The sequence below is a fragment of the Microcaecilia unicolor genome, chromosome 1 (genome assembly GCF_901765095.1).
Source record: "Microcaecilia unicolor chromosome 1, aMicUni1.1, whole genome shotgun sequence".
In the NCBI taxonomy this organism is placed as follows: Eukaryota; Metazoa; Chordata; class Amphibia; order Gymnophiona; family Siphonopidae; genus Microcaecilia; species Microcaecilia unicolor.
Window position 1 is genome coordinate 280909545 of NC_044031.1, and position 22907 is coordinate 280932451.

The following is a 22907-nucleotide window of genomic DNA, read 5'->3' on the forward strand; positions in this document are numbered from 1 at the left end:
TACACATTGATACTTTTTTTTTTTATTCACACTAGGCAGCAACTGCATGAAGAGATGCGATTCATTTTCCTGCCATGTTCATATATAGATCCTTATTCAAAAAAGGACTCTTCTTCATTCTGAGTGTAATTCTATAACAGTGCACCTATTTTTATATGTTATAAAGAAAAGCAGGTGTTTGTATTTAATTAAAAAATATATATATATTTAGGCATGACAACTTACATCAGCCATGGAGCTGGTGTAAATGTCCATGCCTAGATTACCAAAAATTATAGTATTCTACAATTTGTGTGTGTAACTGTCTGCAGAATTCTGTATGTTGATCAAAGTTAAACGCTCAGTTTTGCAGGTGGATCTTCAATCTGCATGCAAAGTAACTAATTTGTGATAATCAATAATTTGCATAACAAGCTCTTAACTGCCAGTAATTAGGAGTTACGCACGGATATGTACTATGCCCTATAACATGTGCACCTAATTTTCATAGTGCATAGTTCCAAAGGGGACGTGGTCATGGGAGGGGCATGGGCATTCCCAGGATTTAGACATAAAGTTATAGAAAACTGTCATTTCCATGCCTAACTGCCATTAGTTGGGTGCGAGCTTTACACAAGCCTTTGGCAAGCGTAAATGCTTCTGCCCAAAATTAGGCATGAAAATGCATGCTAAGCTAATATTCTATAAAGGCTGTTTCACATGGAATGGACCTTTATAGAATACTAGCTTAATGTGGATCATCCTGGTGCCTAATTTGGTCGACCTATACAGAATTCCCCCCTGGGTGACCTACTCACACTCCATTTACCTCTAAACTACTTGTCATCTCATTCAGGCAGCAGGTTAAAGAATGGCATGTAGTAGTAATATTGGTATTTACATGCACATGTGTGCACATATACAAACAGATTTCAATATGCTGGCCATTTATGTGCTTTCTTGGCACCTAAAAATAGGTCCACTTGATAAGATAGATTTAAAGGATATAGGGAATCGAAAGCTAGGTCAAGCTACAATTTTACTAATGTGGCAGTCAGACCTAGAATTACTCTGTGTACTTAGAAAAACGTTTACTGGATGATGTTATGAGGAGGACATTTTCACAAAGCAGATGCTGGAAGAGTTGTAGGTACTTTAACCTATAGACTTTACATCGAATTCTGCCTCAGGGAAAAAGCACCTACAGAGATCTGAACTTGTTTTTTTCTGTGGACACCTTTTCCCCTTCCCAACAATGGATGTCGTTTTAAAAATTCCCAATAAACTTTCCTTAACCCTCCTCTTGCACCTATTTCTCCTGATTGCCACATCACCTATTCTTTATCCCCTCTTCTCTCTCCATTTTAATTTGTAAACCACCTAGATGCGTGACTTTGCTTGTGCAATTGGTGGTATATCAAAAATCTTTAAATAAATAAAATTTAAAAGCACGCTTGCTGTAGTACTCCCCACTCTAAACCCAGCTCTGGGATTGCCACTATTGGATGCAAATGGAACAATGCATATCCCTTTCACATGCACATTGAGTGGGCAATTTTCAGATAGTTGATTAGTGTGTGTAAAATAGCTTTTGAAAGGGAGTAGTTCCTACACACATCATCTCCCAAGTGCACCTTAAGAACTTTCAGGGATTGATGTGAGCAACTCTAAATCTGCTGAACTGGAAAAGCTGTCTTGTTTTGTTCTGCACAACTCCTGAGATCCAGTTTATTGTCTCTTACTCGATTTTGAAGAAGACTGTTGGTGGCTGTGATTTTCAGTGGTTTAGTAGGAATGGGACTTACAGTTTCTTCATAATCGTCCTCCTCCTCCTCCTCTTCTACCTGCAATGACACACGCAGTGCTTAAAGGCTATGAAATTTCAGGAGTGACTTTGGGAACTCTAAAGACAGCTCAGGCCCCCAGAATCCTAATAATTACACTGCATCCTTCAGAATTCAGCAATCAACATCCTGTCACAAGAAACAGACTGACATGAACTCTAAAAGTGTGGTTGATGGAGGGCTGAAAGGAAGCTGTATTAGTTTCCATCCCATTTTTTACCCAAGCATATTTGACATTTAAAGGATACAGGCACATGATTTAGAAAAACACAGCTGATAATGTAAAACCCCTGTTTAAAATACTTAAGGTTGGACATGTGTTGTGGGCAAACAGGCTAAAAATCTATACTAGCAATTTAGGCTGAAAAGCCAGTGGGGGCATGCAATGAAGCTACGAAGTAGTACATTTTTAAAAAATTGGAGAAAATATTTCTTCACTCAACATGTAATTAAACTTTGGAATTTGTTGCCAGAGAATGTGATAAAAGCAGTTAGCTTAGCAAGGTTAAAAAAAGAAAAGATCTGGATAACTTCCTACAAGAAAAGTCCATAAGCCTTTATTAAGATGGACTTCCGGAAAAATCCACTGCGTATTTCTAAAATAAGCAGCATAAAATGTATTGGACTGTTTTGGGATTTTGGCAGGTACTTGTAACCTGGATTGGTCACTGTTGGAAACAGGATGCTAGGCTTGATGGAATCCAGGTTACAAGTATCTGGCAAGGTTCCAAAACAGTACAAAACATTTTATGCTGCATATCCTAGAAATAAGCAGTGGATTTTCCCCAAGTCCATTTTAATAATTACTTATGGACTTTTCTTTTGAGAAGTTATCCAACCCTTTTTTTAAACCCCACTAAGCTAACTGCTTTTACTACATTCTCTGGCAACGAATTCCAGAGTTTAATTACACGTTGAGTGAAGAAATATTTTTTCCGATCCGTTTTAAATTTACTACTTTCTAGCTTCATTGCTTGCTCTCTAGACCTAGTATTTTTGGAAATATCAAACAAGCAAGTCACATCTCCCAGTTCCACTCCACTCATTATTTTATACACCTCTATCAAATCTCCCCTCAGCCGTCTTTCCTCCAAGCTGAAGAGCCCTATGAGAACAACATGTAATCGTAAGCAACAAGTGGCCAATAAGAGGTCATGGAAGGAAGATATAGAGAGACTCCACTACCAGCCATGGAGCATCTATCACCCGAGAGGTTGGGTCCCTCCAGCGACTGAAAAGATGCTCTGCCTGGACTCTGGACACCATCAAGTCGAACTGAGGAGGACTCCAGAGGTACCTAATGAGCTGGAAGGCCTAAAGCCCCAGCTCCCATACACCTGGATACAGGAGAGAGAAACTGAGAAAGTCCACCTGCACACTGCCATTGCCTGCAGTATGAACCGGATGCGTCTCTGCTCACTGACAGATTCACTGCCTCCAGGGCCACCGCAAACTCCTGGTTCCGCTCTGCTTGTTGATGGATGTCACTGCTGTGGCGCTGTCCGAAATCACTCTGACCACTTTCCCTTCCAAGGGTGGCTGAAACTCCTGCAGAACCAGACGGTCCGCCTGGCTCTCCAGGAAGCTGATGGACCATGACGTTTCCTGGCTTAACTAGGTGCTCTATGTCACATGCCCAAGACACTGAGCTCCTCAACAGAGGAGACTTGAATCTGTGGTGACCAGCACCAACTGAGAACGATCCAGAGGGACCTCTTTCGAAAGGTTCACTGGACTGGTCCCCAGTCCAGACTGATCCTCGCCCTGGGCATGAGCAGGAGAGAACGATGGAAGTCCTGAGAGGCTGGCACCCACCAGGACAACAGGGCTGAAAAGGGCACATGAGCTCTCAACTATGGCACCACCTTCAGAGTCGCAGCTATGGAGCTCAGGAGCTGCAAATAGTCCCCTTCTGTGGACTACGGAAGATTGCACAGCCAGTGCTTCTATGCCTGCAGCTTCTCAATCCACTCCTCTGTATGGAAAACCATACCCCGGCTCATGCTGAAGTGGACTCCCGGGTACTCCAGAACCTGAGAAGTGAGGTGGCTCTTGGATAGAATCACAACTCATCCCAGAGACTTGAAGAGAATATTTGCGACAGCTACGCTGCCTCTTTCCTTACATCGAGAAGGTAAATCTTATCCCAGTTGTACATGCTATGATAACATCAAGACTGGATTACTGCAATACACTATACAATGGTCTGACTACAAAGGCCCTACACCAGCTCCAGTTGATTCCAAATGCAACAGCAAGACTCATAGAAGGCTGCAAGCAACGTGACCACATCACACCATTTTTGCAAAATCTTCATTGGCTACCAGTACAATACAGGGCTAAATTTAAAACTCTGTCTGATCTTCAAGGCCCTGAAAGGAAATGGCCCTGAGTACCTGAAAAATAGGATGATCCTCCACACACCGCCAATGACACTAAGGTCCTCCGAAGGACTTTCACTGACCACACCCTCTCCAAAAGACATTACACGATGTGATACCCACAAGCGAGCCTTCTCCGGAGTCTCCCCAACACTCTGGAATACACTGCCTGAAAGGCTGCGCTTAACACAAGACTATCTCTACTTCAGGAAGCAGGTGAAAGCTTGGCTCTTCAACCAGGCCTTTACTGGAAGAAGTAACTAACTTGTTAGTCTCACTCACACACACAAGGAGTACTCAGGTAGCATATACTGCAGCAGGACATGTTTATCCACTCCTACTCTAGCTGAGATAACATTTAACCATTTCTCTAACCTCATGTGCAACTTCCTTTAAATCAATCACCTTACTTTCTAACTCTTCCTACTTTCTTACCCTTCTATATGTTACATCTTTGCTTCACCCTTCGCTATCACCTATAATGTTCTTTACATATTGTGTTGACATTGTAAATAGTATACCATGCCATACTTTGTATTCCGCGCATTAGAAAAAGAGGAAAAAAGACCAAACGTCAGCCAGCACGGCTAAACAGTAAGGTAAAGGAAGCCATTAGAGCCAAAAAACAATCCTTCAGAAAATGGAGAAGAGAACCAACTGAAAATAATAAGATAAAACATAAGGAATGCTGAGCCAAATGCAAAGCGAAGATAAGGAGGGCGAAAAAAGACTTTGAAAAAAAATTAGCGTTAGAAGTGAAAACACATAGTAAAACTTTTTTTTAGATACATCAAAAGCAGGAAGCCGGTTAAAGAATCGGTTGGGCCGCTGGACGACAGTGGTGTTAAAGGGGCGATCAGGGAAGACAAAGTCGTAGCGGAGAAGTTAAATGAATTCTTTGCTTCGGTCTTCATCGAGGAGGATTTGGGAGGGACACCGGTGCCGGAAAGGGTATTTGAAGCGGGCGAGTCAGAGAAACTAAACAAATTCTCTGTAAACTTGAAGGATGTAATGGGTCAGTTCTGCAAACTGAAGAGTAGTAAATCACCAGGACCGGATGGTATTCATCCAAGAGTATTAATAGAGCTGAAAAATGAACTTGTAGAGCTACTGCTAGTAATATGCAATCTATCCCTAAAATCAGGTGGGGTACCGGAAGACTGGAGGGTGGCCAATGTAACTCCGATATTTAAAAAAGGTTCCAGAGGAGATCCAGGAAATTAGAGACCAGTGAGTCTGATGTCGGTGCTGGGCAAAATGGTGGAGGCTATTATTAAGAATAAAATTACAGAGCACATACAAAAACATGGGCTCATGAGACAAAGTCCGGATTTAGTGAAGGGAGGTCTTGCCTCACCAATCTACTACATTTTTTTGAGGGGGTGAACAAACATGTGGACAATGGGGAGCTGGTGGATATTGTGTATCTGGATTTTTAGAAGGTGTTTGACAAAGTGCTTCATGAAAGACTCCAGAGGAAACTGGAGAGTCATGGGATCGGAGGTAGGGTTTTATTGTGGATTAAGAGCTGGTTGAAAGATAGGAAGCAGAGAGTAGGGTTGAATGGTCAGTATTCTCAATGGAGAAGGGTAGTTAGTGGGGTCTCTCAGGGGTCTGTGCTGGGACCGCTGCTTTTTAATATATTTATAAATGACCTAGAGATGGGAGTAACTAGTGAGGTAATTAAATTCGCAGATGACACAAAGATATTCAGGGTCGTCAAGTCGCAGGAGGAGTGTGAAAGATTACAGGAGGACCTCGCGAGACTAGGAGATTGGGCGTCCAAATGGCAGATGAAGTTCAATGTTGACAAGTGCAAAGTGATGCATGTGGGAAAGAGGAACCTGAATTACAGCTAAGTCATGCAAAGTTCCACGTTAGGAGGTACAGACCTAGAAAGGGATCTGGGAGTCATCATGGATAAGACGTTGAAAACTTCTGCTCAGTGTGCTACGGTGGCTAAGAAGGCGCACAGAATGTTCAGTATTATTAGGAAAGGGATGGAAAACAAACACTCAGATGTTATAATGCCGTTGTATCGCTCCATGGTGAGACCGCACCTCGAGTATTATGTTCAGTTCTGGTCACCGCACCTCAAAAAAGATGTAAAGGAATTGGAGAAGGTGCAGAGAAGGGCGACGAAAATGGTAAAAGGGATGGGAGGACTTCTCTATGAGGAAAGGATAAGATGGTTAGGGCTCTTCAGCTTGGAGAAGAGGCGGCTGAGGGGTGATATGATAGAAGTTTACAAGATAATGAGTGGAATGGAGCGGACAGATGTGAAGCGTTTGTTTACACTTTCTAACAATAATAGAACTAGGGGACATAAGATGAAGCTAGAATGTGGTAGATTTAAAACAAATAGGAGAAAGTTTTTCTTTATTCAGCACGTAGACAGACTCTGGAACTCGTTGCCAGAAAATGTGTGACAGCAGTTGGCATTGCTGAGTTTAAAGGGGGTTTGGACAGATTCCTGAAGGAAAAGTCCATTGAACATTATTAATTTACATTTTTGTTTTGTTTTTGAGTTTTTGCCGGGTTCTTGAGGCCTGAATTGGCCACTGTCTGAGACAGGATGCTGGATTTGATGGACCCTTGGTCTTTTCCCAGTATGGTGGTGCTTATGTTCTTATGCTTATGTTCTTATATCTATTGCTCATGCTCGATCTATTCTCACTGTACACCTCCTTGAGTGAATTCCTTCAAAAAGGCGGTAAATAAATCCTAATAAATAAATAAACAGGATTCCTTTGTGTTTATCCCATGCATGTTTGAATTTCATTACCATTTTTATCTCCATCACCTCCCGATTTTCTTTCTTCTTCCTGAATAGCAATGTTTATGAATTATTTGTTATATTTGTTTTGATTCCTCTGTACCTGTTTGCCCCATTGAACTCAAATTGTATGGGAAAATGTGGGATATAAATGTTATAAATAAATTTCGGGCCTTGCCTTTTGGTCTGGCTATGGCACCACACAAGTTCTTCAAAGTGATGGTAGTGGTGGGTGTGCATCTTCAGTCCCAGGGGGTTTGGGTTCACTGGTACCTGGATATCTGGCTGATTCAAGCAGATTCAGTGGCGGAGGCCAGTCAGGCCACTGCTCAGATAACTTACTGGATGAGTGGCTCTTGTTCTGGCAAGTTTTTGTCTATATCCCATTCACATGCCCTTCAGCCAGCACACTGTACTGAAATTTACTATAGAGCAATATGCTAGATCTTCTGCAGGTAGCCCTACGCTTTTAATGTACCAAAAACATCAACCAAAAGCTGACGTAGGCGCAAGACTGTTTAAAAAAAGGTTCTCCCATGCTTAGTGCAGCTCATAGACTACATCACTGGATCATTCTTACATTAACCCGACTTAACAATCCATTTTCCTCCAAGATCAGTATGGTGACTAGAGAACTATATGACAAGTTGCACAATATAAAACTTTCTGCTCAAGTTCTTCAGCCAAATCCCACTCCTGCCAAGGCTGTCTGACCTCTCCCAATGCCATTCTCCAAGGACAAGGTAAAATCTCCTAAGCAGGCATGGTGTAGACTCTTTGAGGCCAAATCATGGTTTTTCATGCACTTTGACTCTCGCTTCCCTCCTCACAGGTACTTCAGCAGCTGAAACTAGACAAAGCCTTCTCACTTCAGGCAACTCAACCCTATTCAAAAGTCAGCTTACCAACTAAAACATAGTGTACTGCTGAGGACTTCTTTGCAAAGTAAAGTGTATATACAAGGCTAAAAACAATGAGGTCTTTTTGGGAATGATGCATACACTTCTAGATATTCATTTGCAGTTCACACCATCCCATGCATTGTTAGAATTTCATGACCACATCCTGAGCATAGTTGATCATGGATGCTTAGTGTACAAATGTAAGCCATCAACCTCTTTCTGGCACCCTACCCATTTGTTTTCACTTCCATGCTCATTTGCTTTCTTCTCTTCTTGGGGAAAAAACCCAAACAGTCTCTCCCCCTGCCTCGTTAGAGATGGCAGCAACAAGTGGTCTCTCTGGGATGCAGGGTCTAACAACAGCATCACTTTATAAGTACATAAGTACATAAGTAGTGCCATACTGGGAAAGACCAAAGGTCCATCTAGCCCAGCATCCTGTCACCGACAGTGGCCAATCCAGGTCAAGGGCACCTGGCACGCTCCCCAAACGTAAAAACATTCCAGACAAGTTATACCTAAAAATGCGCAATTTTTCCAAGTCCATTTAATAGCGGTCTATGGACTTGTCCTTTAGGAATCTATCTAACCCCTTTTTAAACTCCGTCAAGCTAACCGCCCGTACCACGTTCTCCGGCAACGAATTCCAGAGTCTAATTACACGTTGGGTGAAGAAAAATTTTCTCCGATTCGTTTTAAATTTACCACACTGTAGCTTCAACTCATGCCCTCTAGTCCTAGTATTTTTGGATAGCGTGAACAGTCGCTTCACATCCACCCGATCCATTCCACTCATTATTTTATACACTTCTATCATATCTCCCCTCAGCCGTCTCTTCTCCAAGCTAAAAAGCCCTAGCCTTCTCAGCCTCTCTTCATAGGAAAGTCGTCCCATCCCCACTATCATTTTCGTCGCCCTTCGCTGTACCTTTTCCAATTCTACTATATCTTTTTTGAGATACGGAGACCAGTACTGAACACAATACTCCAGGTGCGGTCGCACCATGGAGCGATACAACGGCATTATAACATCCGCACACCTGGACTCCATACCCTTCCTAATAACACCCAACATTCTATTCGCTTTCCTAGCCGCAGCAGCACACTGAGCAGAAGGTTTCAGCGTATCATCGACGACGACACCCAGATCCCTTTCTTGATCCGTAACTCCTAACGCGGAACCTTGCAAGACGTAGCTATAATTCGGGTTCCTCTTACCCACATGCATCACTTTGCACTTGTCAACACTGAACTTCATCTGCCACTTGCACGCCCAATCTCCCAGTCTCGCAAGGTCCTCCTGTAATCGTTCACATTCCTCCTGCGACTTGACGACCCTGAATAATTTTGTGTCATCGGCGAATTTAATTACCTCACTAGTTATTCCCATCTCTAGGTCATTTATAAATACATTAAAAAGCAACGTATGAAAGCAATGTAATGAAAGGAAAGAAAGGCACCTTCCCCACACTGTCAAGTTAATGGTTTTATGCAAATATACATCCCACTCCATCCCATCCCTCAAGACTCTCAGGATTCCTGTGCCTCAGACTTAAAGGAGCAGAAAGTGACTACACATACACTGCTCTTAAATCAGCAGCCAGCCAACCAACCACCCCACTGGGTTATGCCCCAGTACCTCATGTTGTGTGTGGTTGTTGATTACATTGATCCTCATTCCTGTTGAAGGGCGGGAGAGTCCAGGAGCAGTACTCTTTAGCAGTGCAACCTGTGGAATCTAAGAACATTAGTACATTTCTGTCAATAGCAGCCTGCAGTCTTGAAAACCTTGAATGCAATATCTAAAGTCATGTTTGAGCACCAAGCACTGATCCACAGGAAAACAAAAAGAGCCTTCAAGTGTATCAGACAATAACATACCCCAATTAACCAATTTCTAACTGACTCCAGATTAACTGGAACAAATCCCTGGATCAGCACCTGCCGAACCTGAATACTGAACATTATTCCCTTCTTTAGTTCATCCATTCAGCTAAATATCTTGATGAAGCATAACAAACAGCATCTTTTCCTTGCTTTTATGGTTCTTGGAGCGGCCCCTTCTTGCCCCTACTATACTCTCCTTGCCGGGTGGGGGAGGGGGGAGGCAGTTGTGCTCATTTTGATTCTTGTTTATTAATCCAACAGGCTGCTAAGCCCATTAAAACGGGCAAGATTTTTTATTTGTGAAATGTAATTCCCTTATTGGTGTAAAATTTTGTGTGTGTGAGAGAGAGAGACAGCGAGTGTGTGAGAGAGAGAGAGAGAGTGTGTGTGTGTGAGAGAGAGAGAGAGAAAGTGTGTGTGCGTCTGTCTGAAAGAGAGAGTCAAGGAAGGAGAAGATAAATTTCTCCCTGCTTCTGTTTGTCTTGTAAAAGTACAGGAGGTAATATTTTGTGTGTATGTGTGTGAGTGAGTGTGTGAGAGAGAAAGAGAGAGCGAGAGAAAGTGTGTGTGTGCGCGCCTGTCTGAAAGACAGAGTGTGAGAGTGAGTTCAGAGAGAGAGAGCGAGAGAGAGTATGTGCATGTATGTGAGAGAGACAGTGAGTGTGTGTGAGAGAGAGACAGAGAAAGTGTGTGTGTGTGCGCGTCTGTCTGAAAGAGAGAGAGAGTCAAGGAAGGAGGAGATAAATTTCTCCCTGCTTCTGTTTGTCTTGTAAAAGTACAGGAGGTAATATTGTGTGTGTGTGTGTGAGAGAGAGAGAGAGAGAGAGAGAGAGAGAGAGAGAGAGTGTGAGAGAAAGTGAGTGTGTGTGAGAGAGAGAACGTGTATGTGTGCGTCTGTCTGAAACAGAGAGTGTGAGAGTGAGTTGCGAGAGAGAGTGTGAGTGTGTATGACCATCTCCTCCTGGCTCTCTTCTCTCCAGGTCCCTTCCCCTCCATGGGCACCATTTCTTCCCTTCCCGATCACAGTCTCCTCCTGTTTTCTCCTCTTTTACCTTTACTTCCCCTACACGGGCACCAGCTCTCCCCTGCCCTCCATGATCACCATTTCTCCCTTCCACTCCATGACCACAGTCTCCCTTGTTTTTTTCATCCCCTATTTCCAGCATCTGTCCCTCTCAAACATCTCTCTCTCTCTGCCCTCCTTCTACCTGCAATTTTTCCTGCTCTCCTGAATCCCTACCCCTCCTCGTGGTCCCCTTTCTCTTTCTCTGTTTACTCCTGAACCCTCACTCCCCCCCCCCCCCCACCGTCCACGTTCTCTCTCTTCTTATACCTGCTCCTCTCAGCCCTCCCACTTCGTCTTTAGTGCTGCAGGCATGCTTCTCCTTTCAATCGTCCGAAACCACTGTAGCGTCCTGCCCGGAAACAGGAAGTTCTGTCAGAAGAGGCAGGACGCTAGAAAGGCTTCGAGCAGCTAAAAAGGAACAGCATGCCTTCATAGCTAAAGGCAAAAATCGGAGGGCCGACATGCTGCCCGTGCTAGTATGCCAGGCTTAGTCCTCTTCCACACCGAAGATGCCCAGAGGCCACTGGTGGAGCCTGGAGGTGCGCCTCCTCCTAGGCCAGATCGGCGGCTCGGGGGGCGTCTGTTTCCTCATGGCCTCCACCAGCTGGCCCAACGAAGCGCTGTGGCGGAACATCTGTGGCGAACTGGCGGCCCGGGGCTACCTGCACAACGTGGCCCAGAGCCGGGCCAAGTGGAAGAAGATGAAGCCGGCGGGCCAGCCCGTGTTTGGCGAGCGACGGCTCCCGGCTGATTTCAACGGCACATACAGAGAGACCTGTGACATGCCGCGCATGGTCACTCTTCATTTATATAGTAGGATGGGGCACCATCGGAGCTTGCATTTAGCTGTGGTAATACATGATTTATGTTCACTTAATCTAATCTGTACAGGTCTACTACTTTGTCCAACATATACCAATTTACAAAGGCACTCAACTATACTACATTACTACTATTACAAGAGGTAGTAGAACGTGCTATAATTGTTCAACCTGTTTGTGTATCAGTCCATTGTGGACCCATGATAGCTAATTCACACCATTGGCATCTGCCACACACTGTGTGGTAACCAGTGTCAATAGAGCTACATTGAACCTCTTGATATCTTTGTCTAGATAACACCTCCCTGATGGTGCTTCCCTTTTACATGCTGTCACAGAAAAAAGCTCAAATGCTGAATAAAGCTGTATTAAATGCCAGTGTTTTCTTAGCATTTGAACAAATTTACTAGCTATACTAGAAAAGGGTAGCATACAAGTTAAAAGGTGTCTCCAATTTTTTCTTTCGATCTTGAAGCAGCAGCTCACAATGGGCAAAATGTGCTCGAAAATAAGCCTCTGATAATGTTTTCTTTGGATAACCACGTGCTTTAAACTGTTCCATCAAACTTCTAACTTGCTGTTTATAATCTTCCATGGACAAACATATCTGGCATAACCTCAAAAACTGGATAATTGGTAATCTTTTTTTTTTTTAATGGTTTGGATGGTAACTCGGAAAATGTAAAAAAAAAACTACTGTGTTCAACTGGCTTACAGTAAAGTGTAGTTTATAACCTGTCACCACTTTTGAAAACTCAAAAATCCAAAAATTCTCTCTCTCTTTGACTGTATTTCAAAGTGAATTGTAAATGAGGATCCAAAGGATTTATCCAAATCTCAAACTGTAGAAGTTTCCATTCAGTACCATTCCAAATGAGGAAACTGTCACCTAAAAAACGTCTCCAGAACATTATCTTTTGAAAAAGGGCTCCTTAATATAATTTCTCTCATTCAAATTTTGAAACATGTGGAGGGGCATAGTCGAAAGGGACGTCCAAGTTTTGATGAGGACATCCTCACAAAATGTCCTGATCCAGGGGCGGGGAAACCCGTTATTTTCGTTTCGAAAATACTGTCAGGGACGTCCAAATCCTGAAATTTGGTCATCCTTAGATTTGGTCGCCCCTAGACTTGGTCGTTTCTTATTTTCGGCGATAATGGAAACCAAGGACGGCCATCTCAGAAATGACCAAATGCAAGCTACTTGGTCATGGGAGGAGCCAACATTTGTAGTGCCCTGGTCCCTCTGACATGCCAGGACACCAACCGGGCACCCTAGGGGGCACTGCAGTGGACTTTATAAATTGCTCCCAGGTACATAGCTCCCTTACCTTGTGTGCTGAGCCCCCCAAAACCCATTACCCACAACTGTACACCACTACCATAGCCCTCACGGGTGAAGGGGGGCACCTAGATGTGGGTACAGTGGGTTTGTGGTGGGTTTTGGAGGGCTTGCTGTTTCCTCCAAAAATGTAACTGGGTCCGCCTGCCTGAAGTGCACTGCAGTACCCACTAAAACTGCTCCAGGGACCTGCATACTGCTGTCATGGACCTGAGTATGACATTTGAGGCTGGCAAAAAATATTTTTAAAGATATTTTTGGGGGGTGGGAGGGGGTTAGTGACCATTGGGGGAGTAAGGGGAGGTCATCCCCGATTCTCTCCGGTGGTCATCTGGTAATTTCGGGCACCTTTTTGTTCCTTGGTCGTGAGAAAAACATGACCAGGTAAAGACAACCATGTGTTCATCAGGGACGCTCTTGTTTGTTTCGATTATGGGCCGAGGATGTCCAAATGTTAGGCATGCTCAAGTCCCGCCTTCGCTACGCCTCCGACACATCCCACTGAACTTTGGCCATCCCTGCGACGGAAAGCAGTTGGGGACGTCCAAAATCAGCTTTCAATTATACCAATTTGGACGACCCTGTGAGAAGGACGTCCATCTTCCGATTTGTGTTGAAAGATAGGCGTCCTTCTCTTTCAAAAATGAGCCCAACAATGTTACAACTGAAGGAGCCAATGCAGCACCCATTGTGACCCCTTGGAGATGTTGGTAAAATCTTTTATATCAGAAAAAAGTTTTAGTAAACATCAATCTGTTCAAATGTTAAGAAAACACTGGCATTTAATACAGCTTTATTCAGCATTTGAGGATTTTCCTATGACGTTATTGGGGAGATGTCACCTAGACAAAGATAACAAGAAGTTCAATGAAGCTCTATTGACACTGGTTACCACACACAGCGTGTGGCAGATGCCAATGGTGTGAATTATCAAATTTAAAAGGCAGACCCTAATGTCTATCACTTTTCAAGGGACCATATATATACAGTGGTGGAAATAAGTATTTGATCCCTTGCTGATTTTGTAAGTTTGCCCACTGACAAAGACATGAGCAGCCCATAATTGAAGGGTAGGTTATTGGTAACAGTGAGAGATAGCACATCACAAATTAAATCCGGAAAATCACATTGTGGAAAGTATATGAATTTATTTGCATTCTGCAGAGGGAAATAAGTATTTGATCCCCCACCAACCAGTAAGAGATCTGGCCCCTACAGACCAGGTAGATGCTCCAAATCAACTCGTTACCTGCATGACAGACAGCTGTCGGCAATGGTCACCTGTATGAAAGACACCTGTCCACAGACTCAGTGAATCAGTCAGACTTTAACCTCTACAAAATGGCCAAGAGCAAGGAGCTGTCTAAGGATGTCAGGGACAAGATCATACACCTGCACAAGGCTGGAATGGGCTACAAAACCATCAGTAAGACGCTGGGCGAGAAGGAGACAACTGTTGGTGCCATAGTAAGAAAATGGAAGAAGTACAAAATGACTGTCAATCGACAAAGATCTGGGGCTCCACGCAAAATCTCACCTCGTGGGGTATCCTTGATCATGAGGAAGGTTAGAAATCAGCCTACAACTACAAGGGGGGAACTTGTCAATGATCTCAAGGCAGCTGGGACCACTGTCACCACGAAAACCATTGGTAACACATTACGACATAACGGATTGCAATCCTGCAGTGCCCGCAAGGTCCCCCTGCTCCGGAAGGCACATGTGACGGCCCGTCTGAAGTTTGCCAGTGAACACCTGGATGATGGGGGTAAGCAAACATGTGGACAATGGGGAGCCGGTTGATATTGTATATCTGGATTTTCAGAAGGCGTTTGACAAAGTGCCGCACGAAAGACTCCTGAAGAAATTGCAGAGTCATGGAATCGGAGGTAGGGTATTATTATGGATTAAGAACTGGTTGAAAGATAGGAAGCAGAGAGTAGGATTGCGTGGCCAGTATTCTCAGTGGAGGAGGGTAGTTAGTGGGGTCCTGCAGGTGTCTGTGCTGGGTCCGTTGCTTTTTAATGTATTTATAAATGACCTAGAGATGGGAATAACTAGTGAGGTAATTAAATTCGCCGATGACACAAAATTATTCAGGGTCGTCAAGTCGCAGGAGGAATGTGAACGATTACAGGAGGACCTTGCGAGACTGGGAGAATGGGCGTGCAAGTGGCAGATGAAGTTCAATGTTGACAAGTGCAAAGTGATGCATGTGGGTAAGAGGAACCCGAATTATAGCTACGTCTTGCAAGGTTCCGCGTTAGGAGTTACGGATCAAGAAAGGGATCTGGGTGTCGTCGTCGATGATACGCTGAAACCTTCTGCTCAGTGTGCTGCTGCGGCTAGGAAAGCGAATAGAATGTTGGGTGTTATTAGGAAGGGTATGGAGTCCAGGTGTGCGGATGTTATAATGCCGTTGTATCGCTCCATGGTGCGACCGCACCTGGAGTATTGTGTTCAGTACTGGTCTCCGTATCTCAAAAAAGATATAGTAGAATTGGAAAAGGTACAGCGAAGGGCGACGAAAATGATAGTGGGGATGGGACGACTTTCCTATGAAGAGAGGCTGAGAAGGCTAGGGCTTTTCAGCTTGGAGAAGAGACGGCTGAGGGGAGATATGATAGAAGTGTATAAAATAATGAGTGGAATGGATCGGGTGGATGTGAAGCGACTGTTCACGCTATCCAAAAATACTAGGACTAGAGGGCATGAGTTGAAGCTACAGTGTGGTAAATTTAAAACGAATCGGAGAAAATTTTTCTTCACCCAACGTGTAATTAGACTCTGGAATTCGTTGCCGGAGAACGTGGTACGGGCGGTTAGCTTGACGGAGTTTAAAAAGGGGTTAGATAGATTCCTAAAGGACAAGTCCATAGACCGCTATTAAATGGACTTGGAAAAATTCCGCATTTTTAGGTATAACTTGTCTGGAATGTTTTTACGTTTGGGGAGCGTGCCAGGTGCCCTTGACCTGGATTGGCCACTGTCGGTGACAGGATGCTGGGCTAGATGGACCTTTGGTCTTTCCCAGTATGGCACTACTTATGTACTTATGTACTTATGTGATTGGGAGAAGGTGCTGTGGTCAGATGAGACAAAAATTGAGCTCTTTGGCATGAACTCAACTCGCCGTGTTTGGAGGAAGAGAAATGCTGCCTATGACCCAAAGAACACCGTCCCCACTGTCAAGCATGGAGGTGGAAATGTTATGTTTTGGGGGTGTTTCTCTGCTAAGGGCACAGGACTACTTCACCGCATCAATGGGAGAATGGATGGGGCCATGTACCGTACAATTCTGAGTGACAACCTCCTTCCCTCCGCCAGGGCCTTAAAAATGGGTCGTGGCTGGGTCTTCCAGCACGACAATGACCCAAAACATACAGCCAAGGCAACAAAGGAGTGGCTCAGGAAGAAGCACATTAGGGTCATGGAGTGGCCTAGCCAATCACCAGACCTTAATCCCATTGAAAACTTATGGAGGGAGCTGAAGCTGCGAGTTGCCAAGCGACAGCCCAGAACTCTTAATGATTTAGAGATGATCTGCAAAGAGGAGTGGACCAAAATTCCTCCTGACATGTGTGCAAACCTCATCATCAACTACAGAAGACGTCTGACCGCTGTGCTTGCCAACAAGGGTTTTGCCACCAAGTATTAGGTCTTGTTTGCCAGAGGGATTAAATACTTATTTCCCTCTGCAGAATGCAAATAAATTCATATACTTTCCACAATATGATTTTCCGGATTTAATTTGTGATGTGCTATCTCTCACTGTTACCAATAACCTACCCTTCAATTATGGGCTGCTCATGTCTTTGTCAGTGGGCAAACTTACAAAATCAGCAAGGGATCAAATACTTATTTCCACCACTGTATACTCTTTCACACTTCTAGTCCCAGATATTCACTTTTTTCCACCGTCAATTTTACAAGATATTACTTATAACATATTCTTTAAAAACATTTCCCAACTCTCGCCTCAGTGCTGCTTAATTGTCCAACAGTGATTTTTTGGCAATTTAATCAGCACTCAAATCTTCATCGGCTTTATTTCTATTTAAATATGTTAAACACACTTATCTTTTGGCCAAAAGATAAGTGTGTTTAATATATTTAAATAGAAATAAAACCGATGAAGATTTGAGTGCTGGTTAAATTGCCAAAAAATCACTGTTGGACAATTAAGCAGCACTGAGGCGAGAGTTGGGAAATGTTTTTAAAGAATATGTTATAAGTAATATCTTGTAAAATTGACGGTGGAAAAAAAGTGAATATCTGGGACTAGAAGTGTGAAAGAATGGTGTGAATTAACCATGGATGCCGAGAGACACAGCCAGACCCGAGGCAGAACCAAACCGCTGTATGCTGCCCCCACCCCTACTTGCGCCATCGTTCCCTCACGCCCGCCCCCTTACCTTTCTGTCTCTGCCTCCAAGAGGGGGGAGCACAGGCCGGCAAGCTTCTTCCTGCCTGGCTGCGCCCACGGTCTGTCTTCTCCTGCTCCTGTCCCTGCCGGGACCTGGAAGATTGCATTAATGCAATATCACATTCATCTGGATTCTGGGCGGCACGCAGGAGAGGACAGACCTAGAAGCAGGCAGGCAGGCAGGAAGAAGCTTGCCTGTTCTGGGCACCCCCCTTGGAGGTGGGCCCAGGGAATTTTACACCCCCCCCCCTCCTCGGGGGCCCTGGAATTAGCTATCACTGGTCCAAAATGGACTGATACACAAAAGGCTGAACTACAGCATTACCTCTTGTAATAGTAGCAATATAGTTTATTTGAGTGCCCTTGTAAATTGGTATAGGTTGGACATAAATCACATATTACCATAGCTAATATGCAAGTTCCAATGGTGCCCCATTGGATTAATAAACAACACACAGTCAAAGACATTCGATGGAGTACTAGATGTGATTACAGAAGGGTGGGAGGCTGGCATCTATGAGAGAGCTTTAAATTATAGCGAACAAAACTGGATTTTCCTTTTAAACTCAGTATCCCAGCGAGGTCTTAATGCTGAGATTGAATGGAACACACTGCTCTAACTCCTGCTCTGTGAATGGTGGGATCTAAGTCACCTGATCATTTAAAATAGCTGTACGCCAGCTACATCTTGAGGAGTGAGAGTATTAGCATTGGCAGGATGAATCTGGCAGTTTAGTAAAGTAGATAATATATTGAGATTGAGCCATTTATAAGATCACTACAAGTACACATATGTTAACTATGTATGTTTATTTCACAGAGGGTTTCTTTCAAAAAGCATTATGTGAAACATGACTCATGTTGGAATACCACCCCCCCGAGCCAATATTTTTCAGATAAGTGACTTAAGAGTCTTTTTTAAAATAAATTTTCTTATGAAAGGTTGAGAAGAACTAAAGATGAAAAGGACCGATGAGGAGGTTGGTGTATGAAGCTTGAGGGTATACAATTAATCCATTATGTACCACCGCTAAGGCCCCATAAAAATTCATAACTAATATATATGTGAACTGTGGTCATTATTATAGAAGTGTGATTGTTTGGGCTACAGTATACTATTTGCCTTATTGGTTACCCTAAAGTGAACCATCCTTCAGAACACTTCTATTTTAGAGAAATTCCACCAAATATGACCAATGTCCTGTTCTCTGCACACAGTCTCCAGAACTTATTCGTTACACCGGGAAAAGCAAAGATACTTACCTGTAGGACAGCAGGCCAATTATCCTCACATCTGGGTGACACCATCCGACGGAGCCTGGTACGGATACTGACTAGCTAGTAAAGTAGGAAGTTAAAGCAGTGTCCCACTGTGCTGTATGTTAAAATAATCAGCTTGCTGTCCTCAGAGAAGACCAGCTACATGTAAGTATCTTTGCTTTCTGAGAGGACAAGCATGCCTTCATATTCTCACATCTGGGAATCACTAGCTACCAGGCTCATCAAAAACAAAAAAGCTAGGATAATTGAGTCTTGAAACACTGACTTTCTCTCTCTATATATACACACACACACACACACACATATCATAGTTGCTAAGCAAGTGATCTTATCGGAGTGGATATCACACCGGTATCCATCTTACGCCCACTTATGCGAGCCGAGCGGATGGGAGTGATAGACTTTAAATCCAAGACTGGACGGAACTTCCAGAATACTTGGAGTCCACTTTTAAATACCCTGACCTCGGCTGCTAGGAGCAGATTGTTGAACTTTTAGTGGTGTCTTGATATATGAATGATAACAGAGGGTGAGGGGAGGGGAAGGGTTTGGGAGGGGGGAATTAAGGGGGAGGGAAGGGAGGGAGGGAGGGGGTGTTAGTAGGGAAGAAAATTATGTTAAAGTTTGTTGACTAAAGTTGATGATATCTGTACTTGTAAGGAGTGGTAATTGACACTGTGTCATGTAACAAATTCTTTAGTGGTATATGTACAGGTTATTGATTTCTAATAAAAATGATATACCATACACACACACATTATATATATATATATATATATATATATATATATATATATATATATATATGTACGTATGTGTATATATACAGAGAGAGAGTCAGTGTTTCAAGACCACTCAGGGGTGCCACTGGTGCTGCGTGGGGTGCAGCATGGGTTAGCCAGATTTGCAGGCATTTTGCCTCTTGGACTCCTCTGGGAAGGTGGAAGGGGTTGGAGACGGGGTGGGAGAGATCCTAGCCAGCACTGTGGGTCCAGCAGAGTGTAGATTTAGCTGTGCCGAGTTGATATCACCCTATATGGGCAGGGAGGGAGGGGAAGGGATTTTAGGTTTGCAAACGAAGCTGTGGTCTATATCAGTCGCAATAGCTCTGTTTCATGTTACATCATTAAAGTGTGTGTGTATGGAGGTAGGGTGAAATCGGTAAACTCCCACATGTGCCTATGCTAAAGGTCCTTCTCTTCTTTTTTTTTTTTGGGGGGGGGGGAGGGGCTTCTGTGCTGGAGGTACTGGATGAAACATCAATCCTTCTCAGTCTGGCAATTTTCCCTCGAAGCTAGCAAACTGAACACCAGCTGGGGGGTAACAAAGATTCCCTCAATACTGTACTTCAGACACTGCTGTGCACGATTCACCTCATTCTTCAACATACGTCAATTACCCCCAAAATACTAGAAGGGACAGCACAGTCCTAATTAGGCAGGCACACCTAAGGTTCCCCTATCCTGTGTAACAGAACCTATGCCTGTAACTAGGTGGGCTAGGGAGGAGGATCTACCAGGAAATCTGAGTTTGCTTACAAATGTCAATTCCAAATTGTGCAAAGTGTCCTGAAGGCTCTTTCCTCCAACCTTTGACAAATTTAAGTCAGATCTTCCGAGGTTCTCAAGGCAGTAGGAAATAAATGTCCAAAGACATCCATTACTATAACCAGTCACCCTTTTCCATTTCCCCTAAACCAAATAATCTGAATTTTTCATGCTAATATAAAACTAAAAATACATTTTCCATTTACAGCCTGTTTTACAAAGCCACGCTAGCAATTCTAACGCGGTAAATGAGAGGAAGCCTATTCAATTCCTATGGGCTTCTTCTCATTTGCTGTGCGGCTTTGTTAAAGAGGCCCTTAGTGAGCTACTGATTAAAATTTTAATTAGGATTAGATGTTTTAATCCTGATCAAAATTTTTAACTCCCCTCTGTTGCCCAGCATTGTTGACCCACATTTTGGGAAGCTCTGCTGTAACCCCCTCCTCCCCTTTCAACTGAGGCCCTGATGGTTGCCCGGAGGGGTGGATAAACAAGTCATCTATAATGTTTTGCACACGCAGGGATTGGTCAGGCTGCAGACTTTGTAACAGGTACAGTTACACTACAAGCTGTCTCAATTTATGGTAACAGATACCCATGGGTACAGGGAAGTCTGGTGGCTGATATTCAAGTAGAAGATTCCCAGAATCCCTTTTACATTCTGAAATTAACTGACACAGAAGCACTAGGGCGCCAGAGGAGGTCCTTCAGCTGAAGTTATGTGAATGCAGTAAGAGGAAGGATATTAAAGAGGACCCCCCCCCCCCCCCCCCACACACACACACGGCTGCGTGAACAGTTACCAGCAGGATCTAAGAAAGATGATGATGGCCACAGCCTGTTCAAAAACACTAAAATACAATAAATGAAACACACTTGGGGAGCACTGGGGAGGTTCCTTCCCCCATCAGACATCATTTTTCTCACCTGAATAGTTTTGGTGATCTTCATAGCCGGTGTGGAGACTGCAATGGGGCTGGCAGCAGCAACAGGCAAGCTACGCTTTAAGCTGATCTTCTCTCGAGCATCTATCATTTTCTCACTGGCCTCACTCTGTTGCTTCCGGGAATTCAGCATGTCCCTAGCGTCCTGTACTTTGCCCTTAATGCGGAAACGGGCATCCTTTTGCAACAGTTTCTCCCGTGCATCTTTGATGCCCAGTTTTTGACGTGCATCTGTGATGCCAATTTTTTGTCGAGCATCAAAAGTCCTCTGGAAGGTAGGTGCTGGCCTGTTTACGATGGGCTGTGGGAGACCAATGCGAGATCTGACATCCCCTAGGCCAGGCCTGATGTTTAGCCTAGAAAGGGAGTGCAGGACAATCAGTGGAAGTAAGCATGAAATGAAGCTATATATTCTACCAAACAAGGTATTACCACAGCTTTATTTTCAATACAAGACAATGTCAGTCATTATTATAGATATTATGAAAACAGATTACTTCCCTCCCTCTTAATACCATGCACCTGATTCTACCAAGACATGTAAAGTGTTGTGCAGACACATAACAAACAGCCCCTGTTCTGAGGAGCTTAGCATCCGGTCACACAAACAAAGCACATAAGAACCACATAAGAACTCTAGGCTTCATATCAGTCTGCTTCCAATAATATAATAACAATTGTCAGTGGGTATTACAGTTAAAGCAGGTGCTGAGGTCAAGAAAAAGGAATAAAACTGCACCAAAAATGTACAACCAAACACAACCCTTTGAACCAAACATATATCTACCCAGAGGTCATATGAAATAGCAAAGAGGTTTTTAATTCTTATTGGTGGAGTCCAAATGTCCTAGGAAAATCTGAAATGCAGAACAATACACATACAATTATTCACATAGAAAGAACAGACAAAATTGCTTAAACCCTGAAAACAGTACAGACATTGCAGATAATCACTGATGGTCTTTGTCAACTTGAAAGCTTTAATATTCAAACAGAATTTGACAAAACTGCTTTTAACAGAACAGTGTGTTGAAGATTTACATATAGGAACCATTCTTACTAGAAAAGTAGAAAATGCCATGTTATTTGGAGTTTTTGCTGACATTTGACATAGGCAATGCACAGCTAACTCCAAGGTACATAACAGAAACAAAGTTTTCCAAAAATAAAAAGGAAAGAAGTTTTGGACTGGACCCTGCAGAAAGGGTGGAAGTTCAAGCTAGCAATACCGATATTCCACAGTTCCAAATTCCACTGGAACTCGTTTTGTATTTCTAAGGGGCCCTTTTACTAAGCAGCGGTAAGCGCACTGTAGGCTTACCACAAGCCAATCTACTGCCGGGCTACCACAGGAGTCCGGTGGCAGTTCCTACCCCTAGCTCATGCCATTTCCAGCGCTACAAAAATATGTCCTATCTTTGTAGCGTTGGAACTTGGTAATTAAGCAGCACCGTGTGCTGCCCGGTTACCACCAGGTTAGCACAGAAACTCTTACTGCCATCTTAATGGGTGGCAGTACAGGCTCCCCCCTCACGAAATGGCCACATGGTGTTTTGCTTACTGAGATGCCATTTGTTTTCTTCAGAAAAAGACTGCCTTTTACCCACTGTGGTCAAAAACATGTGCTAATGCTAGAACAGGTCCCCTTTTACCACAGCTTAGTTAAAGGACCCCGAATTGTTTCAAACTTCGTTACTACATACAGTAATAA

The 22907-nt window shown here is 43.6% G+C and overlaps 1 protein-coding gene across 1 annotated transcript in view; it reads right to left on the reverse strand.

The window, feature by feature from the left end:
• Positions 1-22907, reverse strand: part of POLDIP3 (DNA polymerase delta interacting protein 3) — a 70415-nt gene that overhangs the window by 31301 nt on the left and 16207 nt on the right. The window contains exons 2-4 of the mRNA XM_030207067.1: positions 21180-21552; positions 9522-9620; positions 1722-1823 (exon numbers count right to left, since the gene is read on the reverse strand). Of these exons, the coding sequence (XP_030062927.1) occupies positions 1722-1823; positions 9522-9620; positions 21180-21552 (574 nt within the window). The remainder of the gene's footprint in view (positions 1-1721; positions 1824-9521; positions 9621-21179; positions 21553-22907) is intronic.